We start from the raw sequence: 15,298 nt of genomic DNA, 5'->3' as shown, positions 1-15,298 counted from the left end.
ACAGGTGAACTCCTGCCAGGGGAAGAGCCTGGGGTGATCTTCGAGGGCGAAGATCAGTTAAAGGGGAAGGAATATGACAGTCTGACAGATTCGAATGCCAGCGCCAGATAGCTCAGTTGGTAGAGCACCTGACTAGAGATTCAGGGGACCCAGGGTCAAATCCCGGTCTGGTCCATCATTATTTTTCCATCCTGTTACATCACTTACAGGTAATTAACAAATGACAAGGTTGTACGCTCTACTCTTTTATTGTTTTTATTTAATGAATCATTTGATAACCAGTCCACATACCTACATATTTCTACAAAAAATGACTAACAGTCATGGAGAGAAACATACAAGACCATGGAAACTTAACAACAACTGATACAAATACATAACAATTAAGAAATGGTGGAGTTACTGAATGACAGCCAGTTCCCAAGTATTGGTTGCCATGTAAACACATACCCCCCTGTTAATGACCACGGCCTTCCTAGCCTCTTGTCAGAGCAGTCCAGGGATAAAACATATCATTTACTGAAATGAATGCTGATAACTGCCTACATTGAAAAAGTATACAAGCCAGGTGATATGACATGGATATAATTTCTACCTAAAAAATTTTGATCCGAGTATGATCTTTATAATTCATATTTTTAAAAATAAGGAAAACAATTGATATCTAGGGATTTTTTTAAAAGATAAAATTCAAATCAGTGGTTTAAAATGAACTCTGTGCAAATTCTAAAACTATCGGTATTTATAGACATACATATAAACATGAAAAAACAAATATGGTTCACCTGTACAAAATGCGCTCAGATATTGCCAGTGTAAGATGGCAACAGATGAACCAGGTTTCATTACCAGAACCAGTACAATTTGCCAGAAAACTGTATAATAGTAATTCACTTGATGCTATACACCATCAGTACTAGTACAATTCATCAGGTGCTGTACATTAAGAATAGATTCCAAAGAACTGGGGATTGAAGTGGTAGCCAGGGTGCATGCTGTATCAATTTCACTAACCTTTGAATGAGCATCTACAAAGATACTGTAGATCAATTCCTAATTAAACGCATGGAATTAATATCCATAAATAATCGCGAGAAGCAACCCTCGCCGATTTTATAAGCACGCTTATATTCTTCAGACAGTTTTGAACTAGGGTTAAGAAATTATAGCCAAAAATTGGTGCTCCTGATTTTATACTCTCCCGATTTTGATACAAAACAGTGGAGTCGTGGAATTAAGTACTCGTGTAAAACAAGGAATTTACAGTACTACAGATCATTTAGTTATTCCAATTAGCAAACTATTAAATGAACTAATAATATTTCATAAATTAGGAATGTATACACAATGTCATTATTGTACAGTGACTTTACGATTGTTGGAATGACTTTTCTTTGTCACTATGTTTTGGCACAAGGATTAATATAAAGTAAAATCAAGATATCAATGCTTACTACGTCTGTGCAATACTAGTAGTTTTCATTATACCATATTGGTATTGTAAAGATATGTTAGTAATATTGAGCTTGATAATTCAAACAGAATAACTGCAGAAATCAGCATTTTCACTTATCTAGAAAGGTATAGGTTCAACACCCCTCCCCCCTTAACACTATAAATGAAAGTACAAACTTGAATAATGCCCTGCATTAACAAATGCACAGAAACAAATAAAGTATGAAGAGAAAAAAGTTAACCTGTTTCGATAAACTCTTATATTTCATTTAACACCCCATTTACACACAAAACTCTATGTATGCACACAATTCCTCTAAAAGATTCCAAAAGAAGAAATGGAAATATTATTTTACAAAGTTGGATATACATGTATATGAATCCCTTCGCATGTGCATGTATCTTTGTGAAGTTTACTTATCTGATTCAGTTAAATTTTGTGGTGCAAATCTTCGTGTTTCAGGGAATAGGGGCTTTCTTATTTTCAATCAACTATAATTTGTTAAAAAAAAGAAAAAAAAAAGATTAATAGATCTATTCACTATTTGCACTACCTGTGCATTGGTGAAAAAAATTTATCAAGATTCTGCAAAACAATAATGACCATATTCAAAGTTTCATAACATCGAAACTGTAATTGTTTATGCTCTTTCTAGCTCTCAATCTTTCTCTATCTCTCAGCTAAATCTGGCCACCAGAGTCTGTATATCAGGAAGTATATCCTTGACTAGGACTCTATCTTTCTTTCTATCTACCAAACAACGCTGTGAAATCATGAACAGATCGTCAGCGGTCTGGGTGCACCAACCCCCTGCCCGGGGGTCGAGAAGGGGAATGATACTTTCTTCTACATTCTCAACAACATGACTCAAAAGGTCTGTCTCTTCTCGAGTGCTGTCACTCGGTGGAAGACCTGTTAAAATTTCCAAAAGCACCACACCAAAAGCAAAGGAGTCTAGTTTAGCTGATATGTCAAACCTAATGGCCTCCGGAGCCATGTAGGCAGAAGTTCCGATCACTAGTTTTGTAGAAGCCACTGTGGTGCTACTTCCAGATGGAGCGAGTCTCGCGGTGGCAAAATCACCTACTTTCGGCACAAAATTTTCGTCCAGTAAAACGTTTGCACTTTTGATATCCCTGTGAACTAAACCACAGTCATTCAGGTACACAATTCCTTTTGCTGTTCCACAGGCTATGTTTAGTCTTAAGTGCCAGGACAAGGGTGCCGTGCCATTCAAGCAGTGGAGTCTGTCCTCTAGAGAGCCATTGGGCATGAACTCATATACTAAACACTTTTCTGGACCATCGATAGAGTACCCCACTAGCTCCACAATGTTTTCATGATGATAATTTGCAAGTGTTTGCAGTTCTGTCTCAAACTGCTTTTGCATGACCGGATCCTCTGGATCTTTAAGTCTCTTGACAGCCACAACATACTGGTTGGAAAAACTAGCTTTATACACTGTTCCAAAGCCTCCCCTTCCTATAACACTACCGCCCTGGGAAGCTGGCCTATCGTCAAAGTTATTAGTGTGATACTGCAGCACTGCGAAGTTGATGGCTTGAGACCCGGGCTGGTAGACCGCGGAGAGTTGTTTTGGGATATGTTTTTCTGAGGACTCTGAACAGGACGGTGCAGCATCCAGATTGGGACTCTGTTTTCCACTGTCATAGGACTCGATTCTGTTCACCATCACACCATTTTCCGAGGGGTGACGATGCGCGAAGGAGAGAGAATCGTGTCTCGCTGAGTCCTGACTACTACAGGTGGTGCTTGTGTCATTATCTGTTGAGCTGTCCGGCTGGACAGAGGCAGTGTCTGGCACCTTCACTCTGTTGTATAGTTCTCTTTTTTCAAAGCTTCTGTTCTCCAGATTTTTCTGCTCATTTGGAGTTAGAGAGCAGGAACCTACAGGTGACAAAATGGGTTCGTCTTCTCGTGGCACAGGGTCTCCTTTGAGTTGAGTGACAGATAGATAATCCGCTGCTGCATAGAGTCGAGCCTTACACAGAACTTTGATCAGATGTCTTACACGGGCATTCTGTGTTCCCCAATCTTCCAGTATAATTCTGAAATAAAGAAAGATTCATGAAAATCTTTGCTTTTTGTAATGGCAACAGACCGATAAGTACTTCCATATATTACTGTTAAAAAATGACACACATGGCCATGCCAGAAAGAAATTAGATTATATAACTAGGAGCTGAACAGGCTTTTTTTGGGGTTAAATTTTATGAAAAATATGTAAATATAATAGTATTCTCAAATCATTTATCGTTTAAGCTTATCTACATACTTGGTAGCGTAAGCACCAGGTTTGGATGCTCTGTTTTCGATCATCTGCGCCTGAGATGTATTGTATCTCTCCTCAAAATTATTTCCATCCAGTTGTTTTGGGATGTGACACAAAAACCTTTTCCACAGCTGGTCTGGTTCCAAGAAATTTACGAGTTTTAGGATGGCAGAATACGGGAGTTTGCGGATGTAAGTTTCCGCTGTTACCTGATTCGACATCTCAATTTAGTGTTTTTTCCGCACCAAACTTTCACTCTTTACCCGGAAGTCAGTCAATAATCATGTTGGGAATTCCAGGATGACGTCAGAGGTGAAAATAGACCAATCGGCGTTTAAAATGGATTACAAGTTATTGGATCTATTATCTTAATATTTTCATCAATAATTCCTAGAATTAAAATGTTTTACATCAATATAGCAATAATAAACGATTAAAACGTTAGGTTTATGAGATTCATAACTTTACAAATATTTGCTTTGTTTATAATCGAAGTGTAGTATGTAGTCAGGATGGCCGAGCGGTCTAAGGCGCTGCGTTCAGGTCGCAGTCTGGTTCTCCAGGCGTGGGTTCGAATCCCACTTCTGACACTAAAGTTTTTTTTCTTTTTTTTTTTAAAATGATTTTGGTTTGAAAATATTTACATCATATCATATGGAATAATTGATCTGCATAACAACGTATTGTTATATAAACTAAACTAACCTTTATCAGAGTTTTTATACCATTCCCGAAAATGTCCGTACACTGTAAAAGTATTTCAATACAAACAAAGTCTGTATCCCTCGATAAATAAAACCGTCGATATATTTTGAAAAATGATGATAGTTCCTAGTGTGATGTTATTCTTAGTTGAAGCCTGAAAAAAGGTGAAAAATGTGAAGCAAGGGGTCTTAAATTGCATTTGATTAATCTTTAACGTTAGATACATGTATCTATTCCTTGATGATTGATCACTCACAAATATATGAACTCACAAAAATTTCTATTAAAGAAATAAAACAGAATCATCGTTTCTTAGTATAAAGTCATGAAACAAATTTTACCTTGAATTTAAAAAAAAAAAGATTTTGGAGGTGTATTTTTATTCTTTACAAATGCATGTACTTACAGAAAAACTACCGTTATGCAATCCACCGAGCGAATTGAAACGTTTCTACATGTATATGCAAGCATTGGCACATTACGGGTTTTTTTTTACATTATGTGGGTAAGTCCAAAATATCCGATGCTTTCCTGGCCGTTTTAACGATTTTGATATTTTACTTGTCAGGAAAACGTCAGATATTCCGGACTTTTTAAAGGTAAACTTCTATTACAGAAACAATTGGCTATTGTCTAATATTTTACTTTGCATCATTATTTCATTTTTATAAAAGTAAACGGAAGAAAACTAAGTGTTCATTTCTTTTGATTTTATTACAGTGAGTAGCGGTATGTTTTGTCGCTTGATTGATATTTTATACTGTATTTTTTTTTAAATATATAAACACTTGCAACATGCAGACACAAAAATAAACTAGAAAGAAAAACACACTCTTTTTTTAGTGCATGCTAGGATATCAATGAACAGAAAAATGTCAGCATGTTATGTGGGTTTTTTTTTTGCTTATTCATGTTAGGCCAATCTTTAAAAAAAAAGGACTCAAAGACTACAACTTTATAACTTCAAAAGGTCAAGCTTACAGTCCAAAACTTAGACTGATACGAAAGTAGAATAATCTTAAGTTTGATTACATTCTTACTGAGTAAGTAACTTAATCATTAATAAAATGATGAAAAAAATATATACATGTATATCTTATATATGGGAACATATGTCAACTAGAGAACATTTCAGACACCTATGCAGGAAGTACCAAATTATTTCTATCTCTGTATATTTGGAAAACAAATATTTCCTTCTCTTTTCCTTTTTTTTCTTAAATGATTGCAAATGAAAGGAGTTGTCCAGACGTGAAACAATTAACTTCAGACAGGGAAAACCTTAAAAGAAATGGAAAGAAAACAGCGCCGCGAGTTTTTGGCAGGTGCGAGGAATTTGGAGGTAGCTGGGACGTCAATGGTTCAGACGAGAGAGACGAGTCGATCGCTCTGTCTCCCCCACTTCGACAAAGTGTCGATGTTTTTCAGTCTATGAACGATTTAATGGTAGATTTGTTTACCATCTAAACAAATAAAAGCGCCAGAATTTGCTCCATTATTTGTTTTTCTATCGCGCCTTCCAATGATCCTTGCACCTTCAAACCCATACATTGTCAGAATGCACGCAGCCCACATTTAATTGTCTGCCTCTGATTTCAACCTCTTCATCAACAATACGGCGGACGCTCGTCTCCACGAGGAATTTGAATTTTAAACGATTTAGACTTCTCATCAACAGAAATCCCTAATATAATCGGTTGCTTAAAATATAAATATAGCAGAGCAAATGGGTAGGTCAGTATATATACACACAGTTAGCGTTTGCAAGGAAATTCGCGAACTTTTCTCGGACCAGAAATTTCATTTCCATTTTGGATTAACTCCCTTTAAAACTCATTGTTGGATTAAAAATCGGACAAGCTGACGGTAAGATAACATTTAAACTTTTGCAGTATTTATATTTGATGAATATTAAATTTGAATGTAATTGCGATAAATTTTTCATGTTCTTGCATTAAGTTGTAATCGAAAGCATACATTTAACTACTTATTTCTTGAGTTTTACGAGTTATGTCTCTTGGTCCTCCGTTGACGCCTTTTCTTTTTTCTCTTATACCGAACTATTAATAGACAGAAAGTGACAGATGAATAGATAAGTCTGTCTGACGTAATTCACTCACTGCTAGCCAGCCAGTCGGTCTGACGGCCTGCGTGGGGGATCGCCGATGTTCCCACACCATCCCAGCCGGTTATTAGTCTGCGCCGAACTATTCCGTGCGCCTGGATACGATAGAAAGCTTTTCATTTTTGGGACTGCCTCGTCCAAGAGACGTGTTTGTAGATGTCGTAATACAAGCTGGTTATGGTCAGAGTGACTACAGGCGGACGATTATATCGGCGTCCGTTAGAGGGCAGTGCGGCAAAATAAACATTAGGGAGACTTCAAAGAGCGCGCGGTATGTTATGTACGCATGTACAAACACTGGCTATACAATACACAGTCAAAACCCGTTCTACGGTACAACGACAACAAGAGGAGACGGAGACACGAAGATGTATGTGCGCTTGATCACAATGCTTTATGACACGGGTCCTTTATTTATTTAACTTAACCGCATACCAAACATTAACTAACGAGTCGGTGTACAAAAAATTGAATAGAATATGTTAATGATTCAAACTTAAGCAATAAATGAACACTGTAGTACTTAGCATGATAATAATTATCCCTGGAATTTAGAATAGATAAACAAAAAAAAAAGTGAAACAGTTTAAGTAGAGCCACGTTTTCACGTATTCGGTTTTAATTTTATACACCTGCTAAGAACTTCCGCTTACAACTTTGGCAACTGTCTGATTAATTTTGTTTTGTACACATCATCGGGAGAACATCCAAAAAATGAAATAGACAAGAAAACCCCCGAAAACAAAAGCCCATAAAAGTGGTCGATCTCATTTTTCTGTTAGGTTTCGTGTAGCATTAAATGCAGAAAACTAAGGAAAATATCAATTTACCAATTTAATTTTGTATTTTAATTACATTCTTTTTTTACGGTAAAATTTATCGTTAATGTTTTATTTAAATTTTTGATGAATAAATTGCAACACACAACATCTTCAGTTATATGGAACCGTAGTTTATACTGGTCATGGGTATCCGACAAAGTATATAATACCTTTTTGCCGGGCTTTGCTAAAAGCAACGTTTTGGCTGTAGGTCGACAAAACATAAATGTTACTATTAATAGACAAAACAATTGTTACTATTAATAGCACATCTGCACAAGTGAACAAAAACTATTGTTATACTTTCATGTTAAATACTGAAATCTGATTGGTTAAGACGCAGTTAATAATATTTTCTATTACCCTCAGCGTAAGCAACGCACTTAGCAACGGGTAACATTAAAAAATGTTACATGCGCGAAAATTATGCGCGTCCGGTTCGCTGTAGAATTCACGTTATTCCTATATAAAAGCAGTAAAATTTTCTTAAAAATTAAGACATTCAGTATAACAAAATAAATAGTGCCTGTTTGGGAGGATAACAGTTGAAATTAACACCCCTCGAAAACCATTGTCAACCTCCGCTTCGCGTCGGTTGACAATGGTTTTCTCGGGGTGTCAATTTCAACTGTTACCCTCCCAAACAGGCACTATTTATATAATCATTATCTTTCAGTACTTTGATCAGGAAACAGTCATGCGATATCTGCATAAAAATGTATATTAAATATGATGTTTACTTATTAAAATTAATATATCACTGTAATAATAATTGTTAAAAACGTCAATTTTTGAAGGTCATAAGCAATTGAACGTCATTTTTACAAGTTTTGATCTTTTTTGTGGGGGTGTGGGGGTGTTGGTGTTTACATGAAACAAGTTTATAGGTTTGATTAATATTTTAATCTTTTATCTCTATGTTAAGCGACCTTTAATTTTTATTATTTTGATAAACTACACTCTGAAAAGCGGAACAAATTGCGTTTTTCAAAGAATTAAGTATATGAAGCATTATACAAGCTTGTTTTACATAACTTGGATGGCTTTGGTTACGTCGACAATATCATTGGGTAGTTTATTGTACAAGTGTAGTTGACGGTGAATTTTGTATGGAAAACATTGTATACTGTCCCATACTTTAGAAAAATGTCCTTTAATATCTCTCTCTCTCTCTCTCTCTCTCTCTCTCTCTCTCTCTCTCTCTCTCTCTCTCTCTCTCTAAAAACTGAATAATTATGTCAATGTTTATAATCGACCTCATTGTTCGACTTTTTAAAATATTCAGTTTTTTTATTACTGTTATTATATCACATCATAAGCATGCCAAGGTCTGTTTTTGCGATAAAAACACGGAAGGTAAAACGCCTGGACTTATAGGTAAAATGTCACCTCTGTCGCGATATCGCGCGGTCATCGCTGGTGTGTCGCGTTCAGTAATGGCACACAGATCAAAATGTCGATGATGCTGCAGATAACAGTGATAAAATGGCCGATTAATCGGCCAATAGCAGGCTAGAAGATTAACAGTTTAAAGGAATTATCCTGATATCGAGTTGAAAATCTTGCATAGGTTAAGCGAAAAAAAATATTAGCAGCCCTGGAGGCACTCTGGAGAGATTAGTACGTCGACGGGTATTTTGCAAATAGGTTAGAGTGCAAAAACGCCCTGACTTAGGAATGTTAAAACTGCGGCCCCTTGTAGCTATTATGATGTTACGTTAAGATGTCCCGGATTTCTATGTTAATACGCAAGTATGACGTCAGCGCAAATCAAAATGCGTCTACGGTACTTCGTCATTCAGCATACCTCGGCCGATTCGTACCTAATCTAAATGACTCCAGAATCGGTCAAGGTGTACTGTTTACCAGTACTCGAACCAAGAAAACTGGGTACTCTGTCCTTGAAACAAAAATCAAACTAGATAAACTTGCATTTTGTTGAAACTGTTAGCTTCGTTCATCGGGGTTCATCGGTAGTAAAAAAAATATTCCTCTGGGGGAAAAGGAGTTTGATATCTGGTGTGTGATCTCACAAAACAATATAGTACTGAATTTACCAGGCTGCAAATCTCCTCACTTTTTGCTGAACATAACAGCAGCTATCTTGATTACTGGTATTAGTATGCAGTTGGAACCAAATCGAACCTTTACCGGTCCACTTATACCGGATTATCCTTTTAGCGAGGTAAAGAATCAACAGAAAACATACAAATATTTTATAAAACACATAAAATTGACCATCATTTATTTGCTTACCAAAACAAAAACAAAACAAAAACCAAAACATGATATTTGCCGAATCATTCTGTAGATAACAATCTTTTTAAAATTCAAAACAATTTAAAATGATCGCCATCAACAAAAACGACGACAATTTGCCCATCTATTAACCATGTCTACTAGTATTTCAGACAAAGTAATACAAATATTATATACATGCAACCAAAATATAAACATTAAAAAAGAATTCTAAATTTTTAAAGGATGATATATTTTTTTTAAATCAAACATTACAAATTGGTATCTTTTCATGCTATGAAAAGCATGTCTTATTGTATCATAAACAGAGAAACTTTTTTGAAATTAAATGAAATTGTTTCGCTGAATTTAAAACTTTATCTCCTACATTATAGCAAACACGTACACTGGAACTTTTAGATAGACGCCCCCTTGCATTGGAGGAGCTCTCAGTTAAACAACTGAAGCAATTTCTGTAGACACCTGCTATCTACTCGCTGTGAAGGCAAGTAATCAAATCTCCAGATTTAAGTGTTAGAACAAACATTTAGACAGCGGAGAGTTTTCGGAGCTAGGCGCCTGTCACAGAGGTGAGAAAATGAGGGATATGTCGTACTGTGTGTTTATATCCCCGATACGTCCACCGACAGGCAATTCAATGTTCAATTGACTACAGAGGATTATGCCCTGTCAGGATGTTGATATCCCATTTTAAGAGCGCTACCCCCCCCCCCCCCCACCACCACCACTACCACCTTCACCCATACACCACTTAACCATACAGACAGACAAAACCATGAACCAAGATTGTCTCTAAAGATAATGCATTCTCAACATCGCGCCATCAATATCTAAATTTTCATTTTATTTAATTGGACAATGCATCGAGTGCTCTTGATATTGTAGTGTTACTGCTCTCTCTCTCTCCATGGTTTTGCAGGCGACTGTCATCTTCTTGGCTTTTCTCTGTCGTCTACGATAGTCGTGTGTCACTTGTCAAATTGGTCCTAATGTTTTTTCTTTTCCTCTTAAATTGTATATAAATCTTCAAATTTGGCAAAAACCTTGAGGACCTTCCAGATGGCTTCTGCATTCTATACCTTGCAATGTGAAAACGATTGGGGACCACTTGTGTGCGCGTCTGGCGTGTTTACTCAGCCGGGGTAAGGACTCGAACGGAGACAATGCGATGTCGCCATTTTCATTGATATTGTGATCATCCGTTAAGTGTGTGTCTGATGGAGGATTGTGTTGAATGCTTAAACAGGATTGATAACGCAGGTATAAACCTACGAAATTACATAACGGGATGTCAAGAAGTCTCGGAAGACTGGGATTTTAAAGTAAAACAGACGACTCCCTTAGCCGTGCACACAATAACAACCTTAATCTTCTGATTGGCTGCATCATCTTAATTCTTAACTACACAAACACCTGGGAGACTTGAATTATTTTTGTTCAGTTTAACCATCGTTTTATAACAAATTAATACCAATTATGACACCGTACTCGTATAAAAAATATAATTTCTCTCCCTTTTTTGGTAAATTGCTATGTAGCTGTCAATATATCATATAAGCAACACAAGATAACTTATGTTCTATGCCACAAGCGACCCTTGCTACCTCTCTTTCAATTGAATGCAACGGAAGTCGCACGTCTACTGACCGTCTGCTCGGGGCCGCTTAGGCGTTTAAATCGTTGGGATCGTCAGAACATGATTAGGTCCCCATTAACGGATGTCATTTTAGTTTTTTTCCCACACCGAAAATATATATAACGTTCGAAGTGAGGGTGGCAATAAACCTTACTGATCACCTGTCACAATTCAGAGCACTTAGGATTCAGTAAAATTCGCGGGGGCCAACTTTCGTAGATTTTTAATTTTTATAGGTTCGTTTAGATCAACTTCGGGGTAGCGAGTCTGTGTTCTAATGAATAAAATATAGTGTTTTATAATTCGTATGGGAATGTTAAATAAGTGCATAAAAAGCGGACCCAAGATATCCATGAAAGAAGAGTCCTGCATGTATTAATGATTACAAAGTAACGTAAATTAAAATACTTTTTCCTTACGTTCTGAAAAACAAATTGCATTGCAATTGCCGTTGACCTTTTTATTCTATTTTTTTTAAAAACAAAATTGCACTACTAATTACCATTAAAATTGAAATTAGGTCTTTGATTTATCTACACAAATTAAAAAGAAACATGAAATAAACAACAACTCATAAAGGCGCTTCCTCATGTTCGATTGGTCTGGTATACGGAACAAACATAATGGATTAGTTCCCTTTGTAAGCCAATGGATCAAACAAAAAGCTGTTGAAGAAATCACAATCAACTAGACAATTGGCCTACACAAGAGTCACTGTGTCGTCCAAACGACGGATTAAACTAATCAAACATCGGAGAAGCAGTCTAATTAAACAATGGAACAACGCTTTACTTTGGTAGACCACATACCATACGAAATTTCCCAACCTCAAAAACCTGGAAATTAAAAACATGTTTCTCCCTACCCCACTACATTTATTTAGAGATCAAACAAATATACATCAAATCTTTCTTTTTTTCAAAGAAAAAAACGCACTGTCATTGTACAACTGTAAGTTTCCGCAGTTTCTGTTTCAAGTATGAATATTATAAATATCTTAAACATCAAATTACACCTTAAATAAAACGACACAAATGCGTAATAATCAAATAATTAATGTGCTCGCATTAATTGTTATTTTAATATGTACTGTAGTAACCAAATAAAAAGTAAAATTTCTGCTTTATTTTTGTTAAATTATGGTTCTTGACATTTGTAAAGAATCTGAATAAGCCGGCTAGTTGATTAGCAGCTGCCGTTGATATGCTTAAAGTACAAGTCATTGAAATTATCAGACAATAGAAAAAAGAATTGCGCAAGAAGTGATGAATTTAAACAGTCTTTTTTTTTTTATTTCTCCATATGAAAAACATGTAACTTTTATAATGAAATGGGAATTATCCTTTTACCAAATGACCGCATTTATATATCATCAATTGTACGTTAGTTGTATCTCCAGTTTAAAAAAAAAATTAACTAAAGGACAAAGTTGGAGCATGCGCAGTGTGGCATTGGATTCGAATAGTGCAGAGTGTTCGGTCAGAGTAGGATGTTCAAGTGTTTACTGTGGCGGAGGAATGTTCCTCTGTCATCGTTAATGCTCCACCTGTCGTCAGAATCGGGGACCATCCGCCATAACTTCACGGATTATGAATAAATACACGTGTTCTTTGATTGATCACGGCAAATCGTTGTCTCTTGTTTACAAACATTGCGTCGCTTTCCATTGATCTTTGCTCCAAAAACGCTTGTTCACTTCCTGGAAATAGAAAAACACACGTAAAACAAGAAACCATTAACTGATTCGGAATTCTTTTTTTAATGAGCCCTTGTCTAGCCACGGCGAGTCATTAAAATTGTACAGTGATGTTTGTGTATACAATATCTTGTATATATACAAAACCAATATTGATATCAATTAATTCCCTTTTCATAACTTCAATCTATTAGTGATACATATACATGACTTTATTCATTTGCTACATGTATTTTCAAAACAGGTAACACCAACTAATCTTTTATAGACCAATTAAGTTTAAAGGCAAAGAAATGGGGGTTTTTTTGGTTATGTCTAAGACAACAAATTCAGAAATGGAATAGTTAGATGTTTACACACATAGCATAAAGCTTAATATGTTTGCAATTACATGTAGTTTATCTTAAAACGAGTCTGTTTTAATGCAAATTTGATTGTAAAACGATGCATGTAACTGGAACGGATTAAACGAAATGGGGAAAAATTATCAGGTAAAAGGACATATAATTAGTTCCCAAATCGACAAAACATCATTTGGAGGTCAGTTTAATTTAAAATGAAAAGTACAGTATCTGAAATCAGGCGCCGAGTTCGTCAACCTGCGGAGTGTTCGAATGATATGCAATGTATTTGTATAAATTGGGCACATTCGATTTTTTTTCTTCTTCCAGAGTTAGCAAAAAAAAATGATTGATCCATATTGTATGTTCCTTTGAACTATGCTTACGCAACAGACGCATGCTGACAATTAATTACTTGTGCACCGAATATTTGGTCATTACGCTACGATTCCTGTCTCCCAGACCTCTCCTTGTCCAAAGGAACCCATTCATTGATAACTGATCTAGGAATGCACGCTTCAGCGAGTGAGTAGCATTCATTTCCTGTTAGTGTTACGTAATTTCAAGTTCGACTTCCGGCGAAGCGTTCATTGACAAATTTCCTCTCATGGGGATCACTATAAACGGTTTCAAGTTTCAAACAGCAAGGCCATGTAAAAATTATATTTCTCATTTATAATACCCTTGCTGGGGTCTTAATTTCAGTAACTTCTAAGAGTCAAAATTATCAGTAATGTTATGTTCCTGCAAAATGAACTCAGGGCACTTGTTACCACCCCCCCCCCCCCCCCACATTTTTTACGTATTATCATACATCATATTAAATAATCAAAATTATTGTGAGCTTTCTTGTAAAAATAAAATCATTCCATTCATTAAATTGTTATGTAAGTAAGTATGTAAATTGTTATGCAAAACAAGAGAACTTGGATTTCCAAAATAAAAATAAAAATCGTTGATCAATATCTATAGTGGGTTAAGTGTCGTCTTGTTTTTCGACGTTGCAAGTAATATTTGTTAGAAAATGATCGTACAAAGCTGGTCCATTGAACTGCTGTTGTTGATTAAATAAAACACATTACAGGCATCCACGTATACAAATGAATGTGTTATCAAAAGAACACCCACTCGTCGGTCTTCATTTTTGAATTTGTCTTTCGATAATGACAGTGGAGAGTTAGTCCATTAAATCTAGGCAGAGAAACTGAAATCTAATTATGGAATGATTATAATGTATATTATGTTTGGTATTCCCATAAAAATTAAGACACCACCACCTTTCCTTCACATAAATTAATTAAAGTAATTTAAAGAGCGGATATATTCTAATTAACCTTCATTAACCCTACAGATAACATCTAAACTCTCCAAACGAAGCGAGAGTTAAAATTTCTGTCGTCATCGATAATATTCTAGTCCAGTGTTTGAACATGCTATTGATGTTTATGTTTTTACGTCCATTAAGGCATACTTGCAGACAATTCTAATATACGAGCTAATGTTGTTCTTTGAGTGATTGACGACAAAGAAGCCATAAGATAATTACTGATATGAATACCATTACGAAGAGGAAGGGCCAGGGGTCACAGCGTTCAAGATTTAAACGTCATTTCAAGCACATTTATCTATAAGACTGAATACATCGATCATCAAATATTATTACATGTAACTTCAGTTGGAATATAATTTTCTGAATTTATATGCAATATTTTAATTGAGAATAGAGTAAAGAATGTTCAGTTCTATAAACATGCCATTTGTTTGTTATTTAGATACTTTGTTTCCATAATAGGAATAACAATGATGTAAGGCACTATTTTGATTGCCGCAGTCATAATATCCATGTCGGAGTTTTATTTCCTAATAACGCCAGTTCTGTGTGGATGTTGTGAATTTTGATGATGATTTATTACGTATTTTACGGCCGAAGGAAACTCATACGACTGGTGATGAAAGCTATTTTGTG

General features: G+C 35.7%; 1 protein-coding gene and 1 non-coding gene across 2 annotated transcripts; one reads left to right on the top strand and one right to left on the bottom strand.

Annotated features, from left to right (window-relative positions):
- Positions 1-229: 229 nt before the first annotated feature.
- Positions 230-4,042, bottom strand: LOC128182604 (interleukin-1 receptor-associated kinase 4-like). Its single transcript, XM_052851327.1, has 2 exons — positions 3,753-4,042; positions 230-3,525 (listed from the first exon to the last, which is right to left on the bottom strand). The coding sequence occupies exons 1-2, from the start codon at positions 3,968-3,970 to the stop codon at positions 2,133-2,135; spliced, it is 1,611 nt and encodes a 536-aa protein (XP_052707287.1). The 5' UTR covers positions 3,971-4,042; the 3' UTR covers positions 230-2,132.
- Positions 4,043-4,255: 213 nt separating this feature from the next.
- Trnal-cag (transfer RNA leucine (anticodon CAG)) lies at positions 4,256-4,339 on the top strand. Its single transcript has one exon. It is a non-coding gene; the product is annotated as a tRNA-Leu (tRNA).
- The last annotated feature ends 10,959 nt before the right edge of the window (positions 4,340-15,298 follow it).

This window comes from Crassostrea angulata, chromosome 4, assembly GCF_025612915.1.
Source record: "Crassostrea angulata isolate pt1a10 chromosome 4, ASM2561291v2, whole genome shotgun sequence".
NCBI classification, from domain to species: domain Eukaryota; kingdom Metazoa; phylum Mollusca; class Bivalvia; order Ostreida; family Ostreidae; genus Magallana; species Magallana angulata.
The sequence above is the reverse complement of the archived record's forward strand: the minus strand, read 5'-3'. Positions and strand labels throughout refer to the sequence as shown.